This window comes from Thunnus albacares, chromosome 23, assembly GCF_914725855.1.
Source record: "Thunnus albacares chromosome 23, fThuAlb1.1, whole genome shotgun sequence".
Taxonomy (NCBI): domain Eukaryota; kingdom Metazoa; phylum Chordata; class Actinopteri; order Scombriformes; family Scombridae; genus Thunnus; species Thunnus albacares.
Genome location: NC_058128.1, coordinates 22,752,281 through 22,777,603, shown reverse-complemented (window position 1 = coordinate 22,777,603; position 25,323 = coordinate 22,752,281). Strand labels below are relative to the sequence as shown.

The 25,323-nt window shown below is 40.6% G+C and overlaps 1 protein-coding gene across 5 annotated transcripts in view; it reads right to left on the bottom strand.

Moving 5' to 3' along the window:
• scube1 (signal peptide, CUB domain, EGF-like 1) overlaps nt 1-25,323 on the bottom strand; it is a 124,382-nt gene that overhangs the window by 97,806 nt on the left and 1,253 nt on the right. For 2 of the 5 annotated variants that reach the window (XM_044343492.1, XM_044343493.1), the window contains exon 2: nt 19,010-19,132. In XM_044343492.1, the coding sequence (XP_044199427.1) occupies nt 19,010-19,132 (123 nt within the window). Of the gene's footprint in view, nt 1-4,001; nt 4,631-4,827; nt 5,091-5,113; nt 5,301-19,009; nt 19,133-25,323 lie in introns of those variants that run through there. The other 3 variants (XM_044343494.1, XM_044343495.1, XM_044343496.1) reach the window with 3 other exon arrangements.

Sequence of the window (25,323 nt, the reverse complement as noted above, 5' to 3'; positions counted from 1 at the left end):
TTGCCCTAATCGACAGTTGACGGTTGCCTAGCAATGTGCCAGGACAGGTAAGGACAAAGAAGACTGCTACCTGGCAAATATGCTAACATGGCAGAATTTAAAATAAATAAAAATCTGGAAATGGAAAGGAGGGAGGGAAATGCATTTATCACATTTGTCAGACCTGAACAATACAACTTTGTTTGCTGATGTGAAAAATCCCAAATTGTTCATGCTGAGTGTATCGACAAAATGTTGACTGACAACATATTTAATTTTCTTTCCCCACAACATCTGCTCACAAGTGTTAAGTAGTCTAAACCTAAACACATATGGGACTCAGTATGAGAAGTCATGTGCTTTATATGCCCACAAACCACCCCCAAACACCCTCCTTATGACTTCTTTGTGGTAAAAAAAAAAAAAACACATAGTACTTCTTTGACTGGATAAAAGGTTCTTGGTCTTAATTTCTAGGAGACTTGGTTGGTGAGGCACATAGACACTGGGTTGACTAAAGCAAATCTTTAGACGAAACTCAAAAGGTCCATCCTATCAGCAGCAGATGTTTGAGATTTTAACCAAATACTAATATTAGCCTGAGGTATGTGTTGGCTTTTGTGTGTTAGGAGCAGGAAGCGAAACAGTCAGTGAATCAAGTTTGGTAGGCGAGGTTTGATCAATGGGTGGCTGATGGCTCCAAACAGGAATAAGACCCTGGCACACAGCGGCGATTGGCGACACACACAAACACACACTCAGCCTCCACATCCTGTGTGTGGACATAACCCAGACCTGGATACTGAGCATTTACTGAGCACTCGCACAATAAATGCACAAACATACGAAAACAACGTGCGCGCACAATCAAACAAACCTATTCACCGCACTATTCTCAAATACCTTTTACCCACAAAACATTTCCTTTGAGGTGATTAACATTGTGATTTTGGCTCGAGTATGATTGCTTTGAAGACTCCGAAAGCATGCGGACATAAACATGAAAAAGATCTTCATCTGAGAGGTTTCACTTGGTCTAAAACCATTATGACAGAAGACAAATCAATGCCACATTCTGCACCGTGAAGCGCCACAGAGATGTTTACCGGAAGCCAATTACGCAGGCCAACGCAGATCGGGGCATTTTAATTCTGTTTGTCTGATCTCTGACGAAGGAACCCTGTCTCTGCGCTTGAAGGACCATTCCAGCATTACTGGTGTCAGAGGAGAGAAGATTAATAGCATCATATTGCGTTCAGTACTGTAATATAAAACGCTGACCTAATCCTTCTTCAAAAACGTTCGAAAACTGACCTTAATGATCTTTAATTGAGCTGCATGTGTAAGAACAGCCAGAGTTCATTTTAAGGGATGGAAAACATAACAAATGACCCAAAAAAAATCAATCATGGTGGAATTGTGCTTTAAAGAGCATGAGCTTTGTGTATACAAACTCCTCACAGCCATCACTGGCTCATCCTGAAAGGCATTTGCAACCAATTAGGGTGAGCTGGAATGGGCGACTGTTTGGGGAAACGTTGTTTGGACACTTTGCTGTGCTGCCAGCTCAGATGGCGTGGTTCAGTGCAATGTGGCACCTCCTATGTGCTCTGCTTTTCATCTGTCGGAGATGGAGGGAGAAGGTAAAGACTAGAACTAAAGGAGCATGAGGGGGGGGGGAGCCTCACCACTGAGGGTGAATGTAAAGCAGCAGGTGATTAATTGGTGCCTGAGTTGCTTCAACTACAGTCTGAGACTACATCCACACTAAGCTGGCTAAATCTCACTTCTGTTGTTCTGACATTTCAGCGTGGACGGACAGCTTTATAAATCAGCCTGAAAATGCTAGTGCAGACACAAGTCATTCTAACATTTAAGATTCAAATGTATCTGCCTTAAAGAGAAAGTGTTTCAAAAAGTTACAAAAATGGTTGTACTTTGTCTGAGGCAGAGTTAAGCTCAAGGTTGAAAAGACTGACATCCTAAAGGCTCAATCAAATTAATGGAACACATCCATTAATATACACTATATCTGTTCATTCCAACTGATCTCAACAGTATCTACATGCATCTCTCTAGTAATACCTACAAAGAAATGAAAAGCAATCTGCCTGCTTCTAATCCACAACTAAGGCTATAGGCAAAAGAGTTAATGCGTTAGCATAGCGGACAGCAGTTCAAAAAATAAAGCATGATACACAATAGATTACTGATGTTAGCCCTGTTTTAACTAGCCTGTTTAAGACTTTTTTAGTAATCATGGCTGCCAGACTTCCACTTCATTTTCACAGGTAGACCGGTTCTCACCAATGCTAGCAATGCTGAATTTTCTGAGTCTCTATGGTCCATTATTTTGTAGTTCTATTTTGTGGAAATGACTGCAACTATAAAAGAACTGATCTCATCAACAACTGCAAACAGCTCACTGGGTAAGTATGGTTTGTTTAAGTTCTGTGGTCATCTTTAGCTTAGCTTTAGTGCCTGACAATCACTGATAATCTATTGGTGATTGGCATAGAAAACATATGGGTCAAACCTCTGTTTACAGCACAGGAACATACTGTATATGCTATTGAACTCATTCAACTAAAGGACTCTGTGAATCCAGTGATCAGCTTGTTTTGTGAAAATTAAAGAGGATAAACTGTTTGGATAGTGGTGTGCATTGAGGTGATGGAGAGAATAGGATAGAGGGTTTGAAGTATGTGTAGGTGTGTGTATGTGTGTCTGTGTGTCAGAGAGATTACGGGGAGGTGGGAGAGGTTGGTGGAGGGAAGAGGAAGGTGCCTCGTAGGGTCTAGTTGGCCCCAAACGGTGCCACTTCCTGCCCCTGAGCTGTTGTTGACATCTGACAGCGGTGCCCCGACAGCTTCGGACTGGCTGCTGCTTCCGCTCACATACACACGTTTTCTAATTGCCGGGGAAATGTTTATGCTCCACGTCTCATCAAGTGAATTAGGCGCCTTCACTGACGGCCCCATGCCCTCTAACTGAAGGCCAGAGGGAGGGGAGGTGAAAAGGGAGGGAGGAGGGTTAGGAGAGGGGATGCTGCTTTCATTTCATGCAGCATTTCTAAATTTTATATTTTCAACGTCATGTAGGGTGACTTTTATGTTAGTATCGACCATCGGAATCAGAATTTATGTAAACAGGCTGACACGGAGCAATGTAACAAAGTAGGACAAAAACTGCACATTTGCAAGATCTGATGTATGAACAGATAATAACATCCAATTTGATGACACACACACATGTGCGCTTGTTTTTTTGCAGCCATTATACGCATTTTTCTTTTATTACTTTATGAACTTAATGACATCAAATTAGTGAGTACATGAGTGCATGTTACGGGACAATGGTCAAACCCACAGGGTATTATCACCCCAATCAGCAGTCTAGCATCTTTTAGTTAATTGTTTTGGTTTCAGAGCACATTTACTGTATGATTCAGTCTCACCACTGGTACCACTTCCTGCAAAGCACCAAACCCCACAAACACACAACATTAGCTACTAGCTGCTTAAGAAAGTGGAACATTTAGCAGCTAGACAGATAGATATGTTTCTTCCCAAACACAGCTAAAAGGAGTAATAGTAGTAGTGAATATTGGACTTACAGTCAGGTGGCCAGAAACATGATTCCAAATAAATGCTAATGTTTCTTCTTGGCTGCTGATGTGTAGCTACATGAGCTGTCAGCATGTCAGCCATAACAACTTAATAAATCAGTGAGATCTGTGTGTCTGTCAGCGTGTTCTCTGAGGTTCCTCTAAGCCCCAAAAAATATAACTTTAAAAACCGCAGGACATTTTGTCTGACATTTCGAGTTCTCATGTTGTTAAACAATTCTCTAATCTTCAAAGGCTACTAGAATCTGTTGAGAAACCCACTGTATGCGCCCTGCTATGTACCAAATGGCAGAGAGAATGAGCCAGCTGTTGCAAACAAGTTGAACATCTAACACCTTGTTATAACTTTGGTGAAGACCAACACAAAGTTAAAAGGAGAGTTGATATGACTTACATTCTTCATGTGGGCAGAAATAACTCCAATGTTGCTTTGTGTCTGCTGGGTGTCTGACATTATGTGTGTTTACTTGCAAACATGGTAACCATTTTCATGAGGTGATAAATGGCCTTTATCATTACAGATATTTTGACATGTCATAGCAGGAAAAACACAGGTGTGATTAATAACATTAACAACGGCCGTGGTATTGTACATGCTGTCTCACTGGCACTGATTACTGGGACACTTACAAGGAACTGTTGAGACTGTTGACACAATACAGAAACAGCATGGCAAACAAGCTCTAACAAATCCACTGTACGCTGCCCGACACCAAACGACAAAGTCAGAAGCTAGCAAGCTTGACATAATGATATTTTTCTCATAAACTGGTGGAACCAAAAGAGGAGAGTACATATTAGACATTACATTTGTCAAGTGGCCTGAACCCAAATAAATGCTAATTTTGCACTGCTATGCTATGTTTGCTAACATGTTAGCCATAACAAATTTACAAGGCGATAGAATGTCAGGTCCATGTATGTTAGCTTGTTTGAGGTTCCTTTGTCCCCCAGTCACCACAAAACTACAAGCAACATTATCTAGCATGTTAAGCCTCTAAATCTCTCATCTCTACAAGCTATTCTGTTAAAGTTGTTGATAAAATATAGGAATTCCGGGATGTTTTAAATAAACAACATGATAACAAGCTCTAGTAAACCCACTGTGTGACAGAAAGACAAAGTTAACGCTAGCGGATAGCAAGCTAACGTAATGACTCATATTTTTCATTTTTTGGTGGAGACCAAAACAGGAATGAGAGATTGAAAATGAGACTTACAGTACATTCATTAGGCTTATGCTTCTTGGCTGCTGGTTGTAAGAAATTGTTACTTCAAAAGGCAATAAGATGTCCCATTAGTGACTGTCAGCTCTTTGACCCCACTCACAAAATTAAAAAACAAGGAAGCAATTCTTTTTTTTGCAATGCACTATAGGCTACAAGACTGAGATATTCACTGCTCAGCACCAAACAACAGAAAGACAAAGTTAGCAGCTAGCAAGCTAACATGACTCAGATATTTTTCTTGACAGAGACGAAGACGAAGAGTGAAAAAGAGACTTACATGTGTCGGGTGGCCAAAAAACACAACTCCAAATGAATTCTAATCTTGCTCCATGTCTGCTGTATGTAACAACTTGCCAACACATAAGCCAACTCTTTTAAATTAATGACATTTTTGACATTTCATAGCTGAAATAGCAGTAAGTAACACAGGTGTAATGAATAACATTAACGATGGCTGAATTCCACCTAGATTTTCTTGTTAAAGGGCCCTGGTATTGTGCATGCTGGCTCACTGCCAAGGTTTACTGAATAGTTAATTGGAGTGAAACCTTTATTTTTATTGGTTGCACTTGCACCTGTGTTTTTGCAGAGATTAGAAGTCAAAATGTCTGCCGTGAAAAAGACTTACATGCCAGGTTGATTTAAAGATCTACTGTCCATTTGTCCAAAAAAAAAGAAGTAAGCAACTTTTCCACACAGCTCCTCTGGGTAATGGACCCAAAGTGTAGCTACATTACAAACATGACTTCCCTTCTGCATCATAACTTGTAAGCATATTAAATGGTGCGTGAATGTGGCTGACATCTGATTGACAGCCACATTAAAATGTATTAGTTAAAGAGCAGAAAACAGAAGTCTCAAATTTGACTCTGAAAGTAGATAAAAGGAGTTTTAACAGACTTCAGCAGCCATTTCCACTCGATCGTGTCCCAAAATAACAACCATGTGTGCTTATTCAAGAGCTTGGATATCAGGGCAAAACCAGAAAGAATCTAGACATTTTTATTTTTTTTTAACTATAGCATTTCACATTCCATTACCCAGACTTAGAGTGTGGCCGGCTGCGTTGTCAAGAACAAGCCAGAAAGCAACCGCCTGGTTATCAAGTCAAGGCCAATAATTAGGACGGATATTTTCTTTTACTGTTATAACTCACACAGACAGTTGTGTGTGTGTGTGTGTGTGTGTGTGTGTGTGTGTGCGCGCAATGATATAAAGACCCAGAAAATGTCTGCACATCCACATGCTGTAAATCTCACACTGTAAAAAATGGCTGTAAACAGTAATTTACTGTTTCTGCACAGTTAATTACTGTGAATATTTTTATTATAGTATTGTAAATTAGGCCTGAACACACAGTAATCAACACACTACTGTAAAAAATCATGGTGACACATCACAAGTAATAGTCTATCAACACTGAAGGCTGTGCATGCTACTGTGCTGCAGACGGCACAGAGAAGCATCTGCAGACTAGAGCAGCTCTGGTGAGCGAGCGGGGCTGTGTTTCAAAGGTAAGGCAGTAGATATTGCCAGAGTTGCAATAAACATCACAATCCTCTGAGCTGAAGTTTCAAAAACACCACAATCTTATGATCTATTTCTATGATGACAAACATGCCCCAGTTTCCCAGTTACACTGCTGAAAATGCCCAAATAATGCACTTTGTTGCGGTGATATAACGTAAGTTAGGTTAATGTTGAGTCTTGTGGAGCTAACTTGAACACAATAGCGAACGTCAACAAGTTAATTTGTTGAGCTATAATTTAGCCATCTGACTACAGCAAAAAATTGATAGGCTATAATGTTATTTCTTGCACGTCACTTACCAGGACTGGTCATACTCTCAGTCTCAACCCACGACTACTAGTAATGTTACTGAAGTGTGTCCTGAAGCTGTTTCTTGTAACTGTTAGGAGAGGTGCAGGATTGTTGTTAGAGACTATAGATGTAATGGAACAGTATCTAAGGACTGTGTTAATCCATGCATGGACTGCCTAGATGGTGTACAGTTGTCAGAGTTGTATAGTCAATTCTATTGCTATTAAACATATTCAGCCATAGTAATCATTAGTAATGAAGTAGCCTAGTTTTGAATGACAGCTTCCCTGCTATGACATCTTGTCAATATGTAACATTTAAACAGTGGTGGGATACCTTTATTGAAGTAAAAGTACCAATACCACAGTGTAAAAATACTTCATTACAAGTTTAAGTCCTGCATTTAAAATCCTACTTAAGTAAAAGTGCAGAAGTATTACCAGCTACATTTTCTGAAAGTATTAAAGTAAAAGTACTCGGTTTGCAGAAAATCGGGCTGTGACTGATATATTAAATAAATATAACAATGTACCTTATTAATACTGATAAGTCAATGCATAGGCAGCATTTTATTGTTGTAGCTACTCAAGGTGGAGCCAGTTTGAACTGCTTTGTGTGGGTTATAAAATAAATCTGAGGGGTGTTGAGATGATAGATTGGGTAGGAAAGAAGAAAAGAGATAGTTCTGCTACATAAAATTGAATTTTGGTTAAATTTTCAGTGCTTAAATCTTTGTGTTTTTGTGAAATACTGGAGAGTTTCACCTCTTTGGACTTTAAACAGTCATTTATTTGAAACCATGTGAGGGAAAATGTCTCTTTAGCAGAACCATAAACAACTCAAAGACATGTGAAACATGACAAAGAGACAGAAATACACACTGATTTTTTGTAAGGGGCCACAAGCCAAACAGTTTGGGAACCGCTGGTTCAATCTTTAACAATGTGTTGTAAATTATAAAACTCATCATTACGTTGTTTCATGTAAAATTTTAATCAAAAAAGTAACTAAAGCTGTCAAATAAATGTAGAGTAGAAGGTGCAATATTCTCTCTGAAATGTAGTGGAGTGGAAGTATAAAGTAGCATAAAATGGAAATACTCAAGTAAAGTACAAGTACCTCAAAATTGTACTTAAGGGCAGTACTTGAGTAAATGTACTTAGTTACTTTCCACCACTGCCTTTATATAATTGAAACCAACTAAACACTTTCCAAAGCTGTTTTGCTGTGATAAATGAAGCACAGTTGTGCATTCTAAATTTTGATTTTCATTTTTACTGCAAATGTAGGTTCTTAATGTCGGTCATCAGTCTCTTTGATTACTAATAATTGGTATTGGCCTGAAAAAAACATATCAGTTGACCCCTAGTCTAGGTGCCAAAGTTCTTCACTGCAGCTGGTTTGGGACTTGACAGCTCTTTGGATTATGTTATCTTTTTTTTTTTAACCTTTTAAGTTGTCAGACGGTTTCATAGATGGATAATGTGGACCTTCTCAACATCCTACAGCTTGCTAACTTTAGCAGTTAACATTTGACAGCAGACTACTCCAACCATAGCTTGGAATTGAAGCCAATGCAGAAGTCCAATACGCTTGAAAATCATGGTAAGTTTCTTACAGTGCAGGTGTGGAGTGAGAGCTCAAGCTACACAGAATTTCTTTGATCCCTGTCAGCTTTTCCTGAGTGACATTTCCACCCAGCAGGGCCAGACATCATCTGTCAAAAATTGACAAGGAACCTGGTTGGAGATGCTGGCATGAGGTCACTGTGTCTATATATAAAGCCTGAGCCTCAATGAATCTGACCCGCTCCACTGAGTCTGAGCTGAGACAGAGAGACAGGAGAGGCGGGGAGTACACAGACGGAATCTGTGTTAGGTGGGTTGCATGTGTGTGTGAATTTAGATATGTATGTGTGTGTATGTCTGTATCTAGCCAGTGAGGAGAGCGGCTGACTGATGACGAAGGTGCAGACGCCAGGCAGACAATGGCCTAGTAATTGTCTGCCACTTCTCCCTCTCGCCCTCCCACCTGCACTCTCCCTCGCCATCCATTCTTCCCATGAGATGCCCTTTCTCCCTCCATCTCTGTCTCTGTAAAGCAGGTCAGGCGTTCGTCACTGTGGCTCCCAGTCAGGGACAAGCTACGAGTACAATCCAGTCTGAAGCAAGGGCACTTCTTACAATTGTACATGCAAAAAACACATTTCTATGGCATCTAGTTAGAATAATAACCTCAACTTACACACACAATGCATCACTATTTCTGTTAAAATGAAATCCCAAGCCTTCGATTCTGCTGAAGCTGGCCTGAGATTGCAAGAAAACAAACGAAACCTTGATTTGTCAGTCGTACGGGCTTCAATTGAAGTGAAAAGGAGAGAGCAAATATATACGGTGATTGGTGTTAATATGACTGCACCTGGTAGCACCAATGGTAATAATTGATGACCCCAAGTACTAGTATAAGTACTACTGCAAATGTGGAAAAGTAGTATAAAGCCTTTTCTGTCTCCAGAGGGAGCTGTGTGAAATCTGATCAAGTGCCTCAATACCCACTGCATTGTGGGTATTGTAGGCGCTATGCTTTGACAAGGAAGAAGAATGTGTGGAAAAGAAAATACGCTAAAAAAAAAGAGTCAGTTTTACTTCTGATGCGTGTGATCAGAAATGTCCACTTTGCCACCTGTAACCACACCCAACAGTGATGTCACAGTGATCCTGGAGTACACCTGTGCATCACTACAGCAAACTGAAACGTTTCACCACTGGAGGTCAGCAAAAACAAGATTTTCAAGGGGGTGTTAAGTTATTCTTTAACCTTGAATGTGCCCGCTTTTGTGTGAAATATCAGTGTTACAATCTTGCACAGCCAAAGTTTCTTTTATTAAACTGCATTTTAATTGTGAAACATTGGAATTCAATATGTCATTATCTATGCTCAGTTTGTTTGCGATATAAATAGAAAAAAATAAGAGCAGCTACATATTGACTACACAGTCAATACCTGTGTTTCATGGCACTATTACCAGTGCTCAAGGTGATGTTTCCTTTACCTGCTTCTCATTTAACTACTTGCTTCAGCACATAGTCATATAAATGCTCAGCTGACACCCAGAGCACAAATATACACACACACACACACACAGATGTTAGTGTGAATGGAGAGGGAATAGGCAAGCGCTGGTGTTAAAACACATAATGAGAGGGAGGAGAATGGTGCAATGGGCAGTACTGATGAAAACCAATCAATTAGCCTGTAAGTGACAAATGCTGAGTAAACACAGGGGGGCTTTCGCAGGGCGTCTGACAGCTCTGTGGCAACCAGCCAGTCCACTCATCCCTCCAGACCATCATACACTTTAAAAAACCTTGTTAACAGGACACTGACTCTACAAGTGAGAGTTCGGAAAAGTTCCCCAACTTTTTTTTTTTGCCTCCAAAATTCATTCTAGCACACAAGCCATTTTGAAATATTGAAATGGATTTTTTTTTTTTGCCGCAGGAATCTCACCCCTAATCTCCTAAAGCTCGTAGTCTTTCCTACCCTGAACCTTAAAAAAAAGCTAATTCCCTTTAATTCTCAATGATTCATCTCTCAGTCCTTTTTATTTATAATTACCAGCTTGATAAACAAGTGCACAATACTTTGTTGATTAGACCATTTTGCTACATCTTTCTATAAACAGGGAGACATCTTTGGCAAAGACACACACACACACACACACATACACCAACACATGTGCAGTAAAGCAGGCTTGACTGATACACAGCTCCTCCCACATACTCTTCATTTGACAGCACAGGGATAAAAGTTCACATTTTTCCATAACGAGCCGGCGGTATCAGCTCGTGGAAAAGTCTACAGAGAGGGCAGCGTTCATAAACGCCAGATCAAATTTCAGAGGCTTTCAGGGAAGCAGATTCACTGGAGAAAATGACTCCTCTGAGGACACAATCCTGATGGGAGCACTCAGAAGACAGGAGATAAAAAGGAGAACACCCATGGGCAGCAGTCAGCAGTGGCTGGGAGGTGATCCCGCCGAATCCTGCAGGACGAGCGAGGAGCCTGCTCCTGGTGGAACAATGCAGCCTGCAAGCTTCTAATTTGTAGTGCGGAAGTGTAGCAGAGGCTGAGAGCACAGGTCGTCTCCCTTGGTCACCGGGGCTCAAATCCCAGCCGTTACAAAAGCACAACAGTGAGCCAGAGTTTTTTTCTATGTGGAGTCACACAGGCCACGTCCCCCTGGAACCTCTAAACTGCACATTAATAATGTGATAATCAATAAAACCCATGTTCGTGTTGCTTTCTTTAGTAAAATAAAAGTGAATAATAACGTCTGGACATTTATACTGATTCCAAATATAGCAATTCACAAGACTTATTGATATTCTGAACACAGACCTTTTCGATCTTGACAAAGATCCATGTGGTTTTTGGCCTTAGCCCAGCAATTTCCTGATGTGAAAAGTCAAACTACTTTACACTGTTGCTTTCTTTGGCAGCTGCTGCAGCGCTCGGCTCTCATTGCTGTGGTGATTCTGCACTTTACTTCACCAGAATCAGATGTCAATCAAACACTCTAACTCCTCAGTCTGTTTTCTTAGATTCTACTACTGATGAACTGAAGGTTGTTGTATTTAACATCCTTGTTTTGTCTGCTCAGTAATGGTGGCTTTTACTGCTCATGCTAACTACACTGTTCTTTTTCTGAAATATGCATCACTTACTGTAAGATAAATGATTTTTCCTGGGAAATATCTGTGAAACACTTGTTTTTTAATAAGGAAATATCAAAGTTTTCAAAAACTGGACTTAAAGTCAATCTTTATCAGTGTTTAGAGTCCCTATCAAGTGTTTTTGTCCTTGAACCTGATCCATGTCTTTTAATATCAAGTATCTGCCGATGCAGATGCAAACAGCTGCACAGTCAGCCTGAAGTAGGCCTGCATTAACATCAAGGCTTTTTTCTGACAGATTTAAGCACTGAGTCAAAAATGTCTTCTCACTCATTTCAATGAGATCACTGTGTTGATGCAGTGGGAGTTTGGAGGCAGAGAGTTTTGCAGAAAAATACATGATTGTCCAGCAAAAAAGTTGAATCTGGCTGATTCATTCCTTCAGCTGTTTGGCTGCCAGCTGACTAGCACTGGTGGGAAGTAACTAAGTACATTTACTCAAGTACTGTACTTCAGTACAATTTTGAGGTACTTGTACTTTACTTGAGTATTTCCATTTAATGCTACTTTATACTTCCACTCCACTACATTTCAGAGGGAAATATTGTACTTTCTACTCCACTACATTTATTTGACAGCTTTATTTACTTTTCAGATGAAGATTTGACACAATGGATAATATAACAAGCTTTTAAAATACAACACATTGTTAAAGATGAAACCAGTGGTTTCCAACCTTTTTGGCTTTTGACGTCTTACAAAAAGCAGTGTGTAGTCGGGGTCACATTTCACATGTCTATGAGTTGTTAACAGCTCCACCAAATAGTGATTTTTCCCTCTAAACTTCTCACATGCTTTCATTTCAATAAATGTCCAAATGATCAAAAATTTCACCAAAAATCAAAGATTAGAGAAAAAGTCCAAAAACTGAAAACAAATTTGTGTTTCAGAGCTTTGTTTTTTCTTCTTTCCTCTCCCATTACTCATCTCACAACCCCTCAGAACAGCTATAATCATTTTTGCCTTCTGACGAGGTCGGACAACACGTCGTACGAATTAGTTCCCTCTGTGCGTCATGTGGCCGTAATCAGGAAGATTCGTTATCCCAGCATAACTATTGCTCCTCAGATTCTTTGAGAGTTCTCTTAAACAGCAGCAGCAAATTTAGCTGTATATGGTCATGCTATGCTATGAATGGTCAGTTCCTTCATGTAAGTCTTTAGCTAAATTAAGTTGAGCTTTGCGAAAATTCACTGCCAATGTTTTGCAACTGATTATTCCTGTAATGCTAAACTGAGGTTCAAAGGCAGTTTTCAATCAAAAGCAGCATCCAGAAAAGTGGACACTTTTTTCCCCAAACCGACTCTCCCTGCCTCTCTTGCCAACTGTGAGTTAACATCAATATTTTAAGCTTCTTGCCATTGTTAATTGTTTGTGCCACTCCGTGGGTTACTTGATTGCAGCACAGGGTATGATGTAGTTTTTTATCTGAAATATGCTGTAACTGATTGCTCTTGCACCCAGACCACAAAGAACACAGGATCGGAACAAGTTATATGAGTGATTGGGGCTATATGACGTCTGATCCACTCCTAATGAACTATTTTAAACTAAAATGATCATTGAAAATGATGGCACAAACAGTGCATTAATTGGCCCTTTTGATCCTGTGGACCAACTTGCAAAATCCCTAATTGTGAAATTGTGTAATCTGTGAGGGAAGCAAAGCAGATTTGCGTATATGAGGGTCATGACACCTCATAACCTAAAATAGCACTTAACATCCAAGAATATTTATAAAGAGTGCATCCGGAGGTCTCTGAATAAATACAGGTGCTCTGGAAAGAAAGTCTGATAAGATGAATAACGAGAGATAACAGTGTTGATAGATCATACATTTCTGAGCCAATGCACTCAAGAGAGAATTGTGGAGTATAAAGCCTTTGTCAAACCATAAGTTTTATCCAATTTCTCATTATCCACTGCATGTTTACTTGACTGTTGACTGATTATACACTGATATGAACTGATGCAGAGAATGAAGAAGCAGAGACAACAAGAGGGATGGAGAGAGCGAGCACAAAGGCTCTGTGGCTTCCAGGTGCTTCCAGGAATAGCCGAGCGACTAATGGCGCTGGCCGGCAAAGTGGCCCATAATGCCTGTTGATGGAAAACACAGCCGGCCAATTACAGCGCCCATATCTAATCACTGGGGTCAGGGGTCAACTCTCGTCCACCATCTGTCTTCATTTGGCATCCCTATCATGAGCTGTTGCCTCATCACCGGGGGGAGTTCGATAGATTTCAGCGTACGGTCAAGAGGCAAAGGGATGGTTGACACACACACACACACACACACACACGAGCATCCAATATGCAGAACAGTGACGTAATAAAACTCAGTTGACATTCAAGCTCCATCGATGCAGAGTACAGCTCCCACACACACTAAGACACACATAAACACTGATTCAAATGTTGGAGTGTGTGAGGTGATGTAGTAAAAAGTGGCTGGCAGGACAGATCTGCTCAGACAGACGCTTTATGGGAAAAAGATCATATTCCTGAAAAGCCTGAATTTTCTGCCGTTTCCTCAGAAGACAGAGGAGCTGTTGTTATTCAGGACGCCTCCTTCAGACTGAGTGTGTGTGTGTGTGTCTATCCAGTATAATAAATCATATGCTATAGAGCCACGAGCAAAGACAACAGAGCTGCATAATTATTCAGAAGGTATTTAAGGGGATTTTACTTTACACAATCAATAATTGTCTAAATTTAAAGGGCAAGTTCAACCAAAAATGCAATCAAACATATTTTTCTCCCATCTATAGTTTGCTGTGAGTTTAGGGGAAAATCTGCTGCAGTTTGCCCAAACACAATGTTTGCATTTTGGGTTTTGGTTAAAAAAAAAAAAAAGTGCACAAAAAGTGCTGCTATCATTGTCATTTATGTAAAGGATTGAACTTTTTTTTTTAATTGCTTTTGCCAAGAAATATGTCCGGGAGGTCCTGTGGAATATGTTGGAAATATAGTCATCAAATGTCATTGAAATAATGTTTTTAATCTGAAAAACTTCTCAATTAAGTTTACTCTAAGTTACCACCTATTAAGCTGACCATTTGACTCACCTTAGCTCTAAATGCAAGAGAGATACAGTGGTAAAAAAAAAAGAGGAATCAATGCCTATACTGTCCCTGCTCAGGTTTTCATGTGCCTAAAAATAGAAACATGAATCCATATAAACTTCACCTCGACATTAGCGACATCTGAATATAGAAACCTGGTGAGCAACCCCAAAGTACACTATTGAGCAAGAAAAATAAATACAAAATAAATGACACAATGAGCCCCATGCGTTTCGCAATTTACTAGCATGACTAATGTTAATATTTGTCCTTTGATGGGGGGGGGTATGACGTGGGATGAATGAAAAATAAAAAAACTTACACTGACTCAATGGAAACTCAACGCCCATGTTATGGCAAAGCAACAAAGACAATAGTTAGTTAAACAGGCAGTTCAGCGTAATTGCACTAAAATCAGGATCTATATGTCAAACAATCCTTAATTGATTATATTTATTTTGGATATGAATTAAAGTTACAACAGTAACTTCACAAATAATCTACATTTCCCAACTCATTGTACTGATGTTACTTTCTTTAACCGTGTTCTGGCAGAGGACGTCGATGTGGCAGTCATCCGAAACCTGTGCACACTCATCTGCATCTGTAAAAATATCAACATCCAAATAAACCAGATGTCACTAATCGTTCAACAAGCCTTGATGTTGGGTATGACCATGTCTTAGTAGTTAAGTGTGTTACAAAGCATCTCTTCTCCTTGTATGAGATCAAAGTTTTTTGCACATGGTCCCTGACAAATAAAAATATTAACTTGAGCTAAACTAAAGTAGGTTAAAATTACTTTTGGCGAAGCTTGCCGGCACCAGTGCTAGCTTTGCTACCCCTGTCCATCCCATGGCCCCGTGAACAGAGTCTGACCATTCCAGCTGCACTCTGATTTCACTAATTTCTTTAACAAATTCAAATGCTGTTTCTCAAACAATTTCTACAGATAACTTTAAAAAACATAAATATCATCACCTATAACATGATAACCGCACATAGGCTGTATAAAAATAATGGACGTAGCTACCGTGACATCACCCATTGGTTTGTGAACTCCCATTCTGAAGCCTCGAGTTTGGCATTTTGACCGTCATCATCTTGGATTTTTGGAGCCAGAAGTGATGAGAAGTGACCATATTTGAACAAGAGTGTGGAGCTGGAGCTCCCCAGGGTTCAAGTACAGCACCTTACACACTGCCGTGGTAGCGACTTGTCAATCACAAGGTAGCTATGCCTTAAAGCATACGCTGCTTTTTTGTCTATTTCACTCTAAATGGGACCGTAATTTACAAATTGAACATCATGCTGTATTGAAGAAGACTTGAAACTAGCGATTGAGACCATAAACTCATTAGGGAACTGTTTACTGAGGTAATAAATCAAGAGAGAAGTAGGGTCATTTTTTCATAGACTTCTATACAAACGGACTTCTTTTTGGTGCTAGTGGAGTCGCCCCCTGCTGATCATTAGAGAGAATGCAGATTTAAGGGTCTCAGGTTTACAATCGTCTCCTGTAGTTTTCTCCCCTACCGTGGCCTTTTTAATTGCTGATAACCATACCATTGTTGTGATGTTTATTGAGGGTAACATGATGAAATTTTATTTCTGCTATTCATGCTGGGGTTTTTTAAATGTACATACAGTAATGTGTTTCTGGGATAGAGGGCATTTTCCTTGATAGGATGTTCTCATGCTAAACTAGCTACTTCAGCAGTAGCTGGCCAGAAGGATGTAGGATTGCATATTTTCTGCCCACCAGCAAAGCAGCTGTTAGAGGCTGTAATGTTAACTTCAGGACTTCAATTAGGAGAGAAACATTACTGTTTTTATGTAATTATATAGCACTTTCATTGTCATTGGGTTCCATTGGATTGGGATGAGTTACATCTGATAGCTCTAAACCTCTGCAAATTATAGTAAATATATATGGATACACTGTATGGAATGTCAGAGCAAACATAAGTTTTACTGTGTTTTGGTGTTAATTGAAATTTTTTAAACTTTTTTAATTGAACACATTGACAGTTTTTTGAATTCTCTTATTCTAACTGGTCTACAGAGCAGTAAAAGTGCAAACATTTACAGTGCAGATGAACCGTGTGGAATTTAAACCCCTAAAACTGATACCATGCATATCACAACACAGCCCTATCTCATTTTGTGTGCTTGTGTGTGATTGTGTGTTTGAGCACATGCAGCTGAGCAAACAGGTAAAGTGTCAGATATTCCTGGATTAAAAGAAAAAATCTCCCCTACAACACAGCATATTTCCAGTGCAGCAACAATAAGGTCTGGGAGCAGAAAACATCAGTCAGAGAGCATATTGCTGTATTCACCGTCAATGGTGGATAATATGGATAGTTCTTTCTCTGTATAATGTACATGTAAACCCCACAGCTGGAGCTTAACAAGTTCAGCCAAGTTCTCTAAGGGGGTTTGTCTAAATGCATTCTGGGAAACATAGGAAATAACTAACTGTCAAAAAGATCCATTACAACTCATCATTTGAGCAGATACTGCACACTTGTGATAATAACTAGTAGAAATGATGGCCAAAACTAATACATGGGAATTATTATTTAATCTCATCAAGATTTATAAAACGCACAAGTGCTGTAGCATCATTTATACAAAGGCAGTCTATCTAGTTATGAGCAGTGTGGAGCATACGGCACATGGGAAAAGATTAGAGGATTGTGTGTGTGTGTGTGTGTGTGTGTGTGTGTGTGTGTGTGTGTGTGTGTGCATAAATAAACGTGTGAGTGAGCTGGGATTCAGCACAACACAGAGAGGGAGAGAGGGGGAGAAAGCATATCTGTGCGCTCAGAGAGCTCCAGCTGTGGTGTGCTTTGAGGCAGAAGTGAGTGGAGGTGTGAACGCACAGCCAGGTGCTGCCCCGTCTCACCCTAACACCCTCGCTCAGTCCACTTCCTCCCCGTTAATTAGGAGAACCTGTGGGGGGGTGGGTGATGGTGATGGTGGTAGGGGGTGTGTATGTGGGGGTTGTGAAACAGCTGTCTAACCCACCGTTACATCAGCAGAGACCCCGTGCTTGTGCTCAGATCAATTCAGCTTCAGTCTAGATCTGGCTGAGATGTACTGAAGTTCTTACCAGACATCATCTCTCCTGCTTATGTATAATTATAGCTGAGGGGAAACTGCTTCTGTGTTGCTACACAGATAGAAATAAGACACATTTGTGTTAGGGCATACAGCTATGCAAGATGTTTGTGATGGTTACTGGGACCTCTCCTTGGGTGTGATTGACAGGTATTCCTTGGAACATCAATAAGAACTCTTCCTACACACCTTCCTTCTTTACACCTAACAGCACCACTCCCTGGGCTATCCCCGGTCACTTCCCATCTGCAGTGTAGTTAAGACATAGTTAAGGTTAGGTGAGGATCATAGCTGTGGCAAATAAACCATTGTCATTCTAGTTAGGGATAGGGTTGGGGTTGCACAACTAAAACATTAGGTGCGGGTTAGGAAACTTGTGGTTACAGTTTAAAAATTCAAATCCAATATTTAATGACAGTAGACAGACAGTAGATGGAATGCAAACTTGCTGCAATGGTACTGGATGTTGGCATTATATTTAAAGTGGTACACTGCAGAATCGCCCAATATGGACGGAATTCCTGGGGGTACTGAGCTGAAACTATCCATGAAATCTATCTCATCAAATTTGAGTCAAACAAATACAACAAGTAGCTGCTGAATCATGCTTGATTTATACCTACTGTATGTAGTTGTTCAGAAAATCAAAGTATGCTTCATGCAAACTAATGTAGGTCGTACTAAGTGTCATCTAACCATATCTAAAGGCAAAAGTATTTATACATGTGCCAAGTAGACACACTCGAAAGTGGGTCAAAAAGCCTGCCATTATAGCCTCCTCCTGGCTCCTGTCTTCAAGAACTCTGTGTCTTTTGCATGTCTTTGTATTCTTGAAGAATCACATAAATGGAGATAAGGGTGCCCACTTCTAGACAGTCTCTCCTCAAAGGCATCCATAGTGTTGTGCTCAGTTGTGCAAATGAAAAGTGAATTAGGTGTATGAAGGACCTGGCCTACGAAGGTGGGCGTGATTGTCAGATTCTCTGTTTTGAATAGCCACTGCAGCCTCACCACGAAAAGGGTGTTTCAGACACTGTTGGCACATCTGACAAGCACTTTGTTTGAAGTATACTGAGGACTTGAGTCTGATGACGTTGCAAGTCATCATCTCAACACCTATCTGAAACCATAAATCACTGACTGGTCCAACACCAATCTATCGGTTCAATAGATTGTTGGTGGAGGTGCATGAAACTTCAGTCTTAGCAAAAACTCAACTTGTGATGTTCATTGACTTTGCATCCACTGTATAAAGTCACAAATGTCCATGAACACCTCAAAATGTGGCCTTATTGATTGATTCCCAGGGGGTCCTGGGTGTCTTTTCACCTGGATTTGGATGCATTTGAAGTGTGAATAAGTATGTGAAGTATGATGAAGGAAAAGAAGCCTGAAGAAATGGATGAAGGACAGGGACTCACCCTCGCAGTGCTTGCCGTCTCCCTTGTAGCCTGGTTTGCAGATGCAGTTGTAGGACTTGGCCGTGTTCTGGCAGAGGGCGTCAATGTGGCAATCATCCGAACCCTCTGCACACTCATCTGCATCTGTACAAATATCAACATCCAAATAAACCAGATGTAACCAAAGTCACTGATCATTCAACAAACCTTGATGTTGGGTATGACCATGTCATAGTGGTTAAGTGTGGTACAAAGCATCTCTTCTCCTTGTATGAGATCAAAGTTTTTTGTACATGGTCCCTGACAAATAAAAATAATAACTTGAGCTAAACTAGAGTAGGCTAAAATTACTTTTGGCGAAGCTTGCAGGCACCAGTGTTAGCTTTGTTACCCCTGTCCGTCCCATGGCCCCCGTGAACAGAGTTTGACCACTCCAAATGCATTCTGATTGCACTGCAAACTCTATGCATTTACACTTGCACCAACGTTTTCTGACAGCAAGCGCTGCTGTGGCAGTTGCCACACAGCTACATTGATGTTCAGCATTTTGAAGCTGGAATTATGCTTCTCCAGACTGCAAGTAGGCAAACATGGAGTGTGGTCACTCATACATTCGTGTGGCTGTTTGTTTTATACTTGTATGTAGTATGTTTACGTTTCTTTTCATCTCCGTTTAAAACCAGCCTCCTTATAGGAGTTGAATCACCAAATCAATCCCACTTGACACACAGGTAGGCACAATACTCAGTTGAGATTTTGGAAGTACACTTCTGCAACATATGGTTACTCATGACAACCTTCTCTGCATAGGTTTGTAGAACCCTTCATGTGTATCTTTGGAGGAGCATAACTCCAGCTTGAATCTGTGGTAGCACGGCGCAACTCCACCACTAGCAACTCCCCTCTACCTCTGATACTCACTACCATACATCACAGGCTGCTGCTATCCACCTATTATAGTCTCATCATGCAGCTAAATAGAGCAGGTTGTGGCTAACAGAGGAAATGGTTAGCAAAATGAAATTAATAATATAGTACATTTTGCTGACCAGGTTAGTATCATATAACCTGATGCACCAGATGGTTTGTTACACAGAACCACCTTTCAAAAAATACTTGGCAGGTGATTGGATGAACCATCTGTTTATCACCATCTATCACCATCTATCACTGTCTTACTTACCTTGCAAGGCAGCTGGATTCGCGAGATTGCGATCATGCAAGAATCCTCATAGGATGCTGATTGGTCTGAACCACCAGTGGTTCAGACACAAGCACATAACTTGAAACCTGACAAGATGGATTCTCACGTGATCTTGTGAATCCAGCTGCCTTGCAAGGTATCAAAAGCATTGTTTATTGTTCTACACTGGATTATCAAATTTTGAAGCTGAGGTCCCTCTGATACTCTTTCTCTTCGTTGATCTGCGTGTTCCCTGCTAGTGAAAAGGTGTATAATGCAGGAAACTCGAATACCAATAAAAATAGCTCCTGTATTGTTTCCCTCTTTGTAGTTTCTATGGTTTCCATGGTCACATGGTGAGGCATGGTGGCAAGTTGAAACAGTTAAACCATCATAAACTCCAACCGCAGTGGTGAATTGCCATCCTCGTTCACAAGAGTGGCATGGCTGCCATCATGTCTACAGTGAAAACCATGGAGGTGGCAGCAGCAATTGCTAACTGTCTGAAAGCATGTATATTGCCCTTTTCAGAGGTAACAGACTGGCTCATTTGTGTGTCATTTAACTGACTTCTGAGTATAGCAATTCACATCACAAAATATCAGTTGCACATAGAAACACATGATAATAGGTCCACACTCACACATTTATTTCATTGATTTCATTCTTCTTTTTTTACACCTAGAGGAGACCAAAATAATTCATGTTTCTGTTTGTCAGGTGGACACAATAACACTGATGAAGATGTAATGAGGCTTACGAAGTTTCTCCGGCAGCTTTAAAATAAGTTGAATTTGGAGGTCAAATCTTTCCTGTGACTGCAGGAGTCCTGAGAGCAGGAGTGTGTTTAAAGGGGTGGCATGGGGTGCCCCCCTCCCCTGGAAATGATTGGCCCCCCCGGCGCTACCCCAATGCCCTTGGGCTAGAGTACTGTGACAATGCCCCATATCATTGGATCAGAGCGCTGTCAATAGCTGCTTGATTTATGATGCGAAATCACAGTAACACATTTTCCACAACCATCAAACAGGAGGAAAGACTTGAGACAACTTGATTATATTAACAACACCATGTCTCTGTTCATGGTATGTACACACTCAATTATATATTTTGAAATATGTGGACTGGGATCTTGTTGTTCTCTGCTGCGATAATATGCATAGGTGAACAGCAACAGCAGTGAGTGATGTAGCCTTCCGACAGTGGAAGGCTACTGAAGCCTCGATTGCCCTAGTAAAGACGATCCTCGCAGGTATAACAGCTTCAAAAGATTCCAGGTGTCCCATTATAATATTTTGTGGGTAGTTAGTTAGCTTAGCTAACGTAACTTATGAGTATGACTTTCCCGTGTTATTCAGCAGCAGTGTACCACAACATAAAATAGACAAATATTACGTTATCAGTTCATCCTGTTATTTTAAAGATTAAAGGCACAATCCCTTTTCCTACATAGGCTGCGATAAAGTGGTAAACACTGAAATGTGGGGTTTGAGAATGTTAACTTAGCGATCTGATCCAATGACATTAGGAATTTTAAGCTGTAGAATGGTGTATACCGTTACGTTTGTATTGGAACAAAACAACAGTATTTTGGAGTGTGGTGGGAGAAATTAAGCTCTTGAGTAATACAAGGTATTCGTTCTATTTGCATATCCAAAAAGGGCTTCACAATTGAATGATTCTGCCTTTAATCAGACCAGACCATAGCAATCAAATGTAGCTTTGTGTATTTTAATGGCTACATTAGTGACTTAATGGTTTGTATTCATTTTTTAGGGAGAATTTAGTGGGAAAAATAAAGAATGAACGGGGGGCAGAGTCAAACACAACCTTCCACCAGTCAGGGACAACAAACTAGCAGCCACAGACCTGCCAGCACAGGTCAGAGCCAGCCTGAGTGGGCCAGCGAGGGCTACACCAGCAGCCATCTACAGTATCAGCAGCAACAGGTGAAGTCAGAACATGAACCTGTTATGCATTTTCTTCCTTTTCACAACCAGGTCACAAGATACCACTTCCCAGATAAACATATTAACCATGGTAATTGATTGTTTTAGATATACCCAGTGATGAAAGCTCCCACCAAACCTCTGAGGGAGAAGAGGACCAGTCTCAGAGCAGGCTTCGCAGCAGAAGTTGTTCAGATTCCGAAGGTGACAGTGACAGAGAGCACCACCCAGTCCCATCTGAATCAGAATTTGCTATTCCAATTGGACCTCAAAGTATATTGACAAATGTCATCTTTCAGTGTTTAGACTATTTCCCTGTGAACACTGGTGATGATGAAATAACAGGAGTAATTTTTGGTGTATTTATACTTTTAGATATTTCACAACCTAGAGCGGTGGGTCCCATGCAGCCTAACTTGAAAATGTTCCCTTGAGTACAGCAAGGACAAGGTAACAAGAGGAGAGCAATTAATTCTACATGGTATAAAGAATATGGATAGAATATTCACAAAGTCAGAACTCGGCCCATTGTTTTGGATTGCAGAAAATTTTTCACTCCCCTCTGCCCCTCAGTCTGCCTTCGCTTCACTCTCTGGTTTTGCAAACTGGAAAAAGCACTATATAAGGATAGTGGGTTTGCAATACATTCCAAATCAGAGCACCATGGAAATGCCATGTTGGCATGGTCTGAATGCAAAAGGGAAGCTGAGAGTAACACATCTTTGTTGCAATCAATGGATAAAGAGTACCAAAAAAGAGTGAAAGAGAATCGGGACAATATAAAAACTGTGGCAAATGTTCTCCTGCTTACTGCTACACAAAATATTCCCCAAAGAGGCCATTGTGAGTCAGAGGAGTCAGAGAATAGTGGGAACTTTATGGCCATATTGGACAAATAGCAAAACATACCCCAACAGTGAAGAAAAAAATGTCCAGCGGAAATGCTAAATACACAATACCACAAAAAAAGAAATCCTTGATTGTTTGGTGGAGATGGCATAATATCATCCTAGAGGTCAAAGAAAGTGAAGCGTTCAGTGTTCTAGCTGATGAAACTAAGGTCATGAAAAAAGAACAAATTTCAGTCGTCCTGAGATATTATTATAAGGGGTCAGTAGATGAGAGTTTTTTACATTTTCAAAAAGCTCATAGTTTAGACGCTGCAGGCCTAATAGAGAAGATCATCGATTGTCTAAAGAGATATGGGCTGGAATACAAAACCAGTCTTGTAGGCCAGGGATATGACAGAGCATCCATAATGAGCGGAAAACATGCAGGTGTTTCTGCACGCATAAAGGCAGTGGCAAAACGTGCATTCTATGTACACTGCAACGCACATTGTCTGAACTTACTAGTTGATACTGTCAAGTCAGTACTTGAAGCGGCATGTTTCCTTTCTGTACTAGAGAAGCTATACATCTTCATGTCGGGCTCATACATTCACCATAAATGGCTAGAAGCTCAGCGAGAAATGTATGGAGGTCAGCCTAGAGAGCTTTAGAAGCTTGGCAACCTAAGATTGGCATGCAGGCACTTTGCGTCCTTGAAGATATTGCTGATGAGAGAAGTGGGGACAGGTCAGTGGAGCCAAGGGGCCTACTTGTCAAACTGACTTACCTTTCATTGGGCTTCTAGCAACATTCCGCAAAGTGCTGGGTGATACCAAGCTTCTATCAGATATGCTTCAGTCACCGTCACTAGACCTAGCAAGAACTGTTGAGCTTATTGAAGCACCTCAGGACTCAGAATTACAGAGAGGAATCCTTTTTTGATGAGCTATGCAGAGTGGTCTTAGACACAGCTCAAAAATGCAATATCAGCATTGAAAGGGTGAAAAAAAAAAGGCAATGGAGGACCATCTCTAGACTAGAGCGATCTGTAGTGACATCCACTGTTTGTGAGCGTTGGACTGACCAACATGACAAGGATGGTTTTCGAAAGAACATCTTCTATCCAATCCTTGACTCTATGATTGGGGAGTTACAGAAACGCTCCTCCAAGTCCAACTGCAACATAATGAGAGGCGTTCAAGCACTCCATCCCAACAGCGACAACTTTTTAGAAGTCACCTTTTTAATTTGCAGAGATCAACGAGTCAAACATAGATGATCTGAGGGACGAGCTGCACCAAGCCAAAAGGATTTTGGAGAGGAAAAAGACACACACTGTGCAATGTGTGTATTGAAAATAAAACAAGTTAAATGAATAATGAATGCCTAAGTGATGTTTTTTAATTAGTAGAACAAAATTGTGTTGTCCTATCCGTGCAAATCAGCTTTTCCGTGCAAAACGATTTTCAGGCAGTGCCACTTTTCATATAATACCACATGTATTAGAGCTTAGGACACTGCACAAGAGCCTGAAAATGTTTTCTGAGCCAATTTTTCAATGCTGTATTTATTTCTGATAGAATTTTTTGATTTTCCATGGGCCCCTCTGACTGGTTCTTGGTCTTCCCTGTTCCACCTCATTTAAAAATCCTGGAATCGCCCCTGATGCAGAGTTACCATGTCCAGCTTTAATGGAACTGAATTGTCTTTTTCACATCAATCATATCTTAGGACATCTTTGCCAAATGTGTCAGATAGAATCACAAGCCCTTTTGTATGACAGTGAGAGAGAGCTGTAGAGTCAAGGTGCAGCACCAGACAACAAGGGAACAGAGAGTTTAACGGCTCCCTGATTGATCAGGTTATTGATAGAGGAGCTGGTCACATCTGAGCCTGAATCCCAGGGCAGAGGGCCAACTCATTACAGAGTGTACACACACAGAGAGGGGAGGGGCAAGGGGGGGCAGAGACAGACATAAAGATGTTTTGGTTTCTCTTGGTAAATCTGTCATTGAGCATCAGCACAGAGCTCCTCCATCAGAGTATAAATAGCCTGTGTGTATGTTAGACAACCCGTCTGTAAGCAGCCTGCGGTCCAGCCCTGCTCTCTGCCTGGCCCTCCGCCCAGCTCCGCTGTATAAAGGCAATAAATAAATGATAAAATGGAATTTACAATAAATATTTTTCTGTTCAAAAAAAGTCAGTGAGTGTTTTATTGGAGCAAAGGCGAGAGCTAGAGAGCAAAAGAAGCAACAAGTTTAAGTTTTGTAAGTGTTTTATGTGATTTTTGATTGTGAAATGCTGCAAGAGGGGACACTCCAGCTCTTCAAGCTTCCCTCCTCCTCTCTGTATAAACCTGAGTCCTCCTCGTTT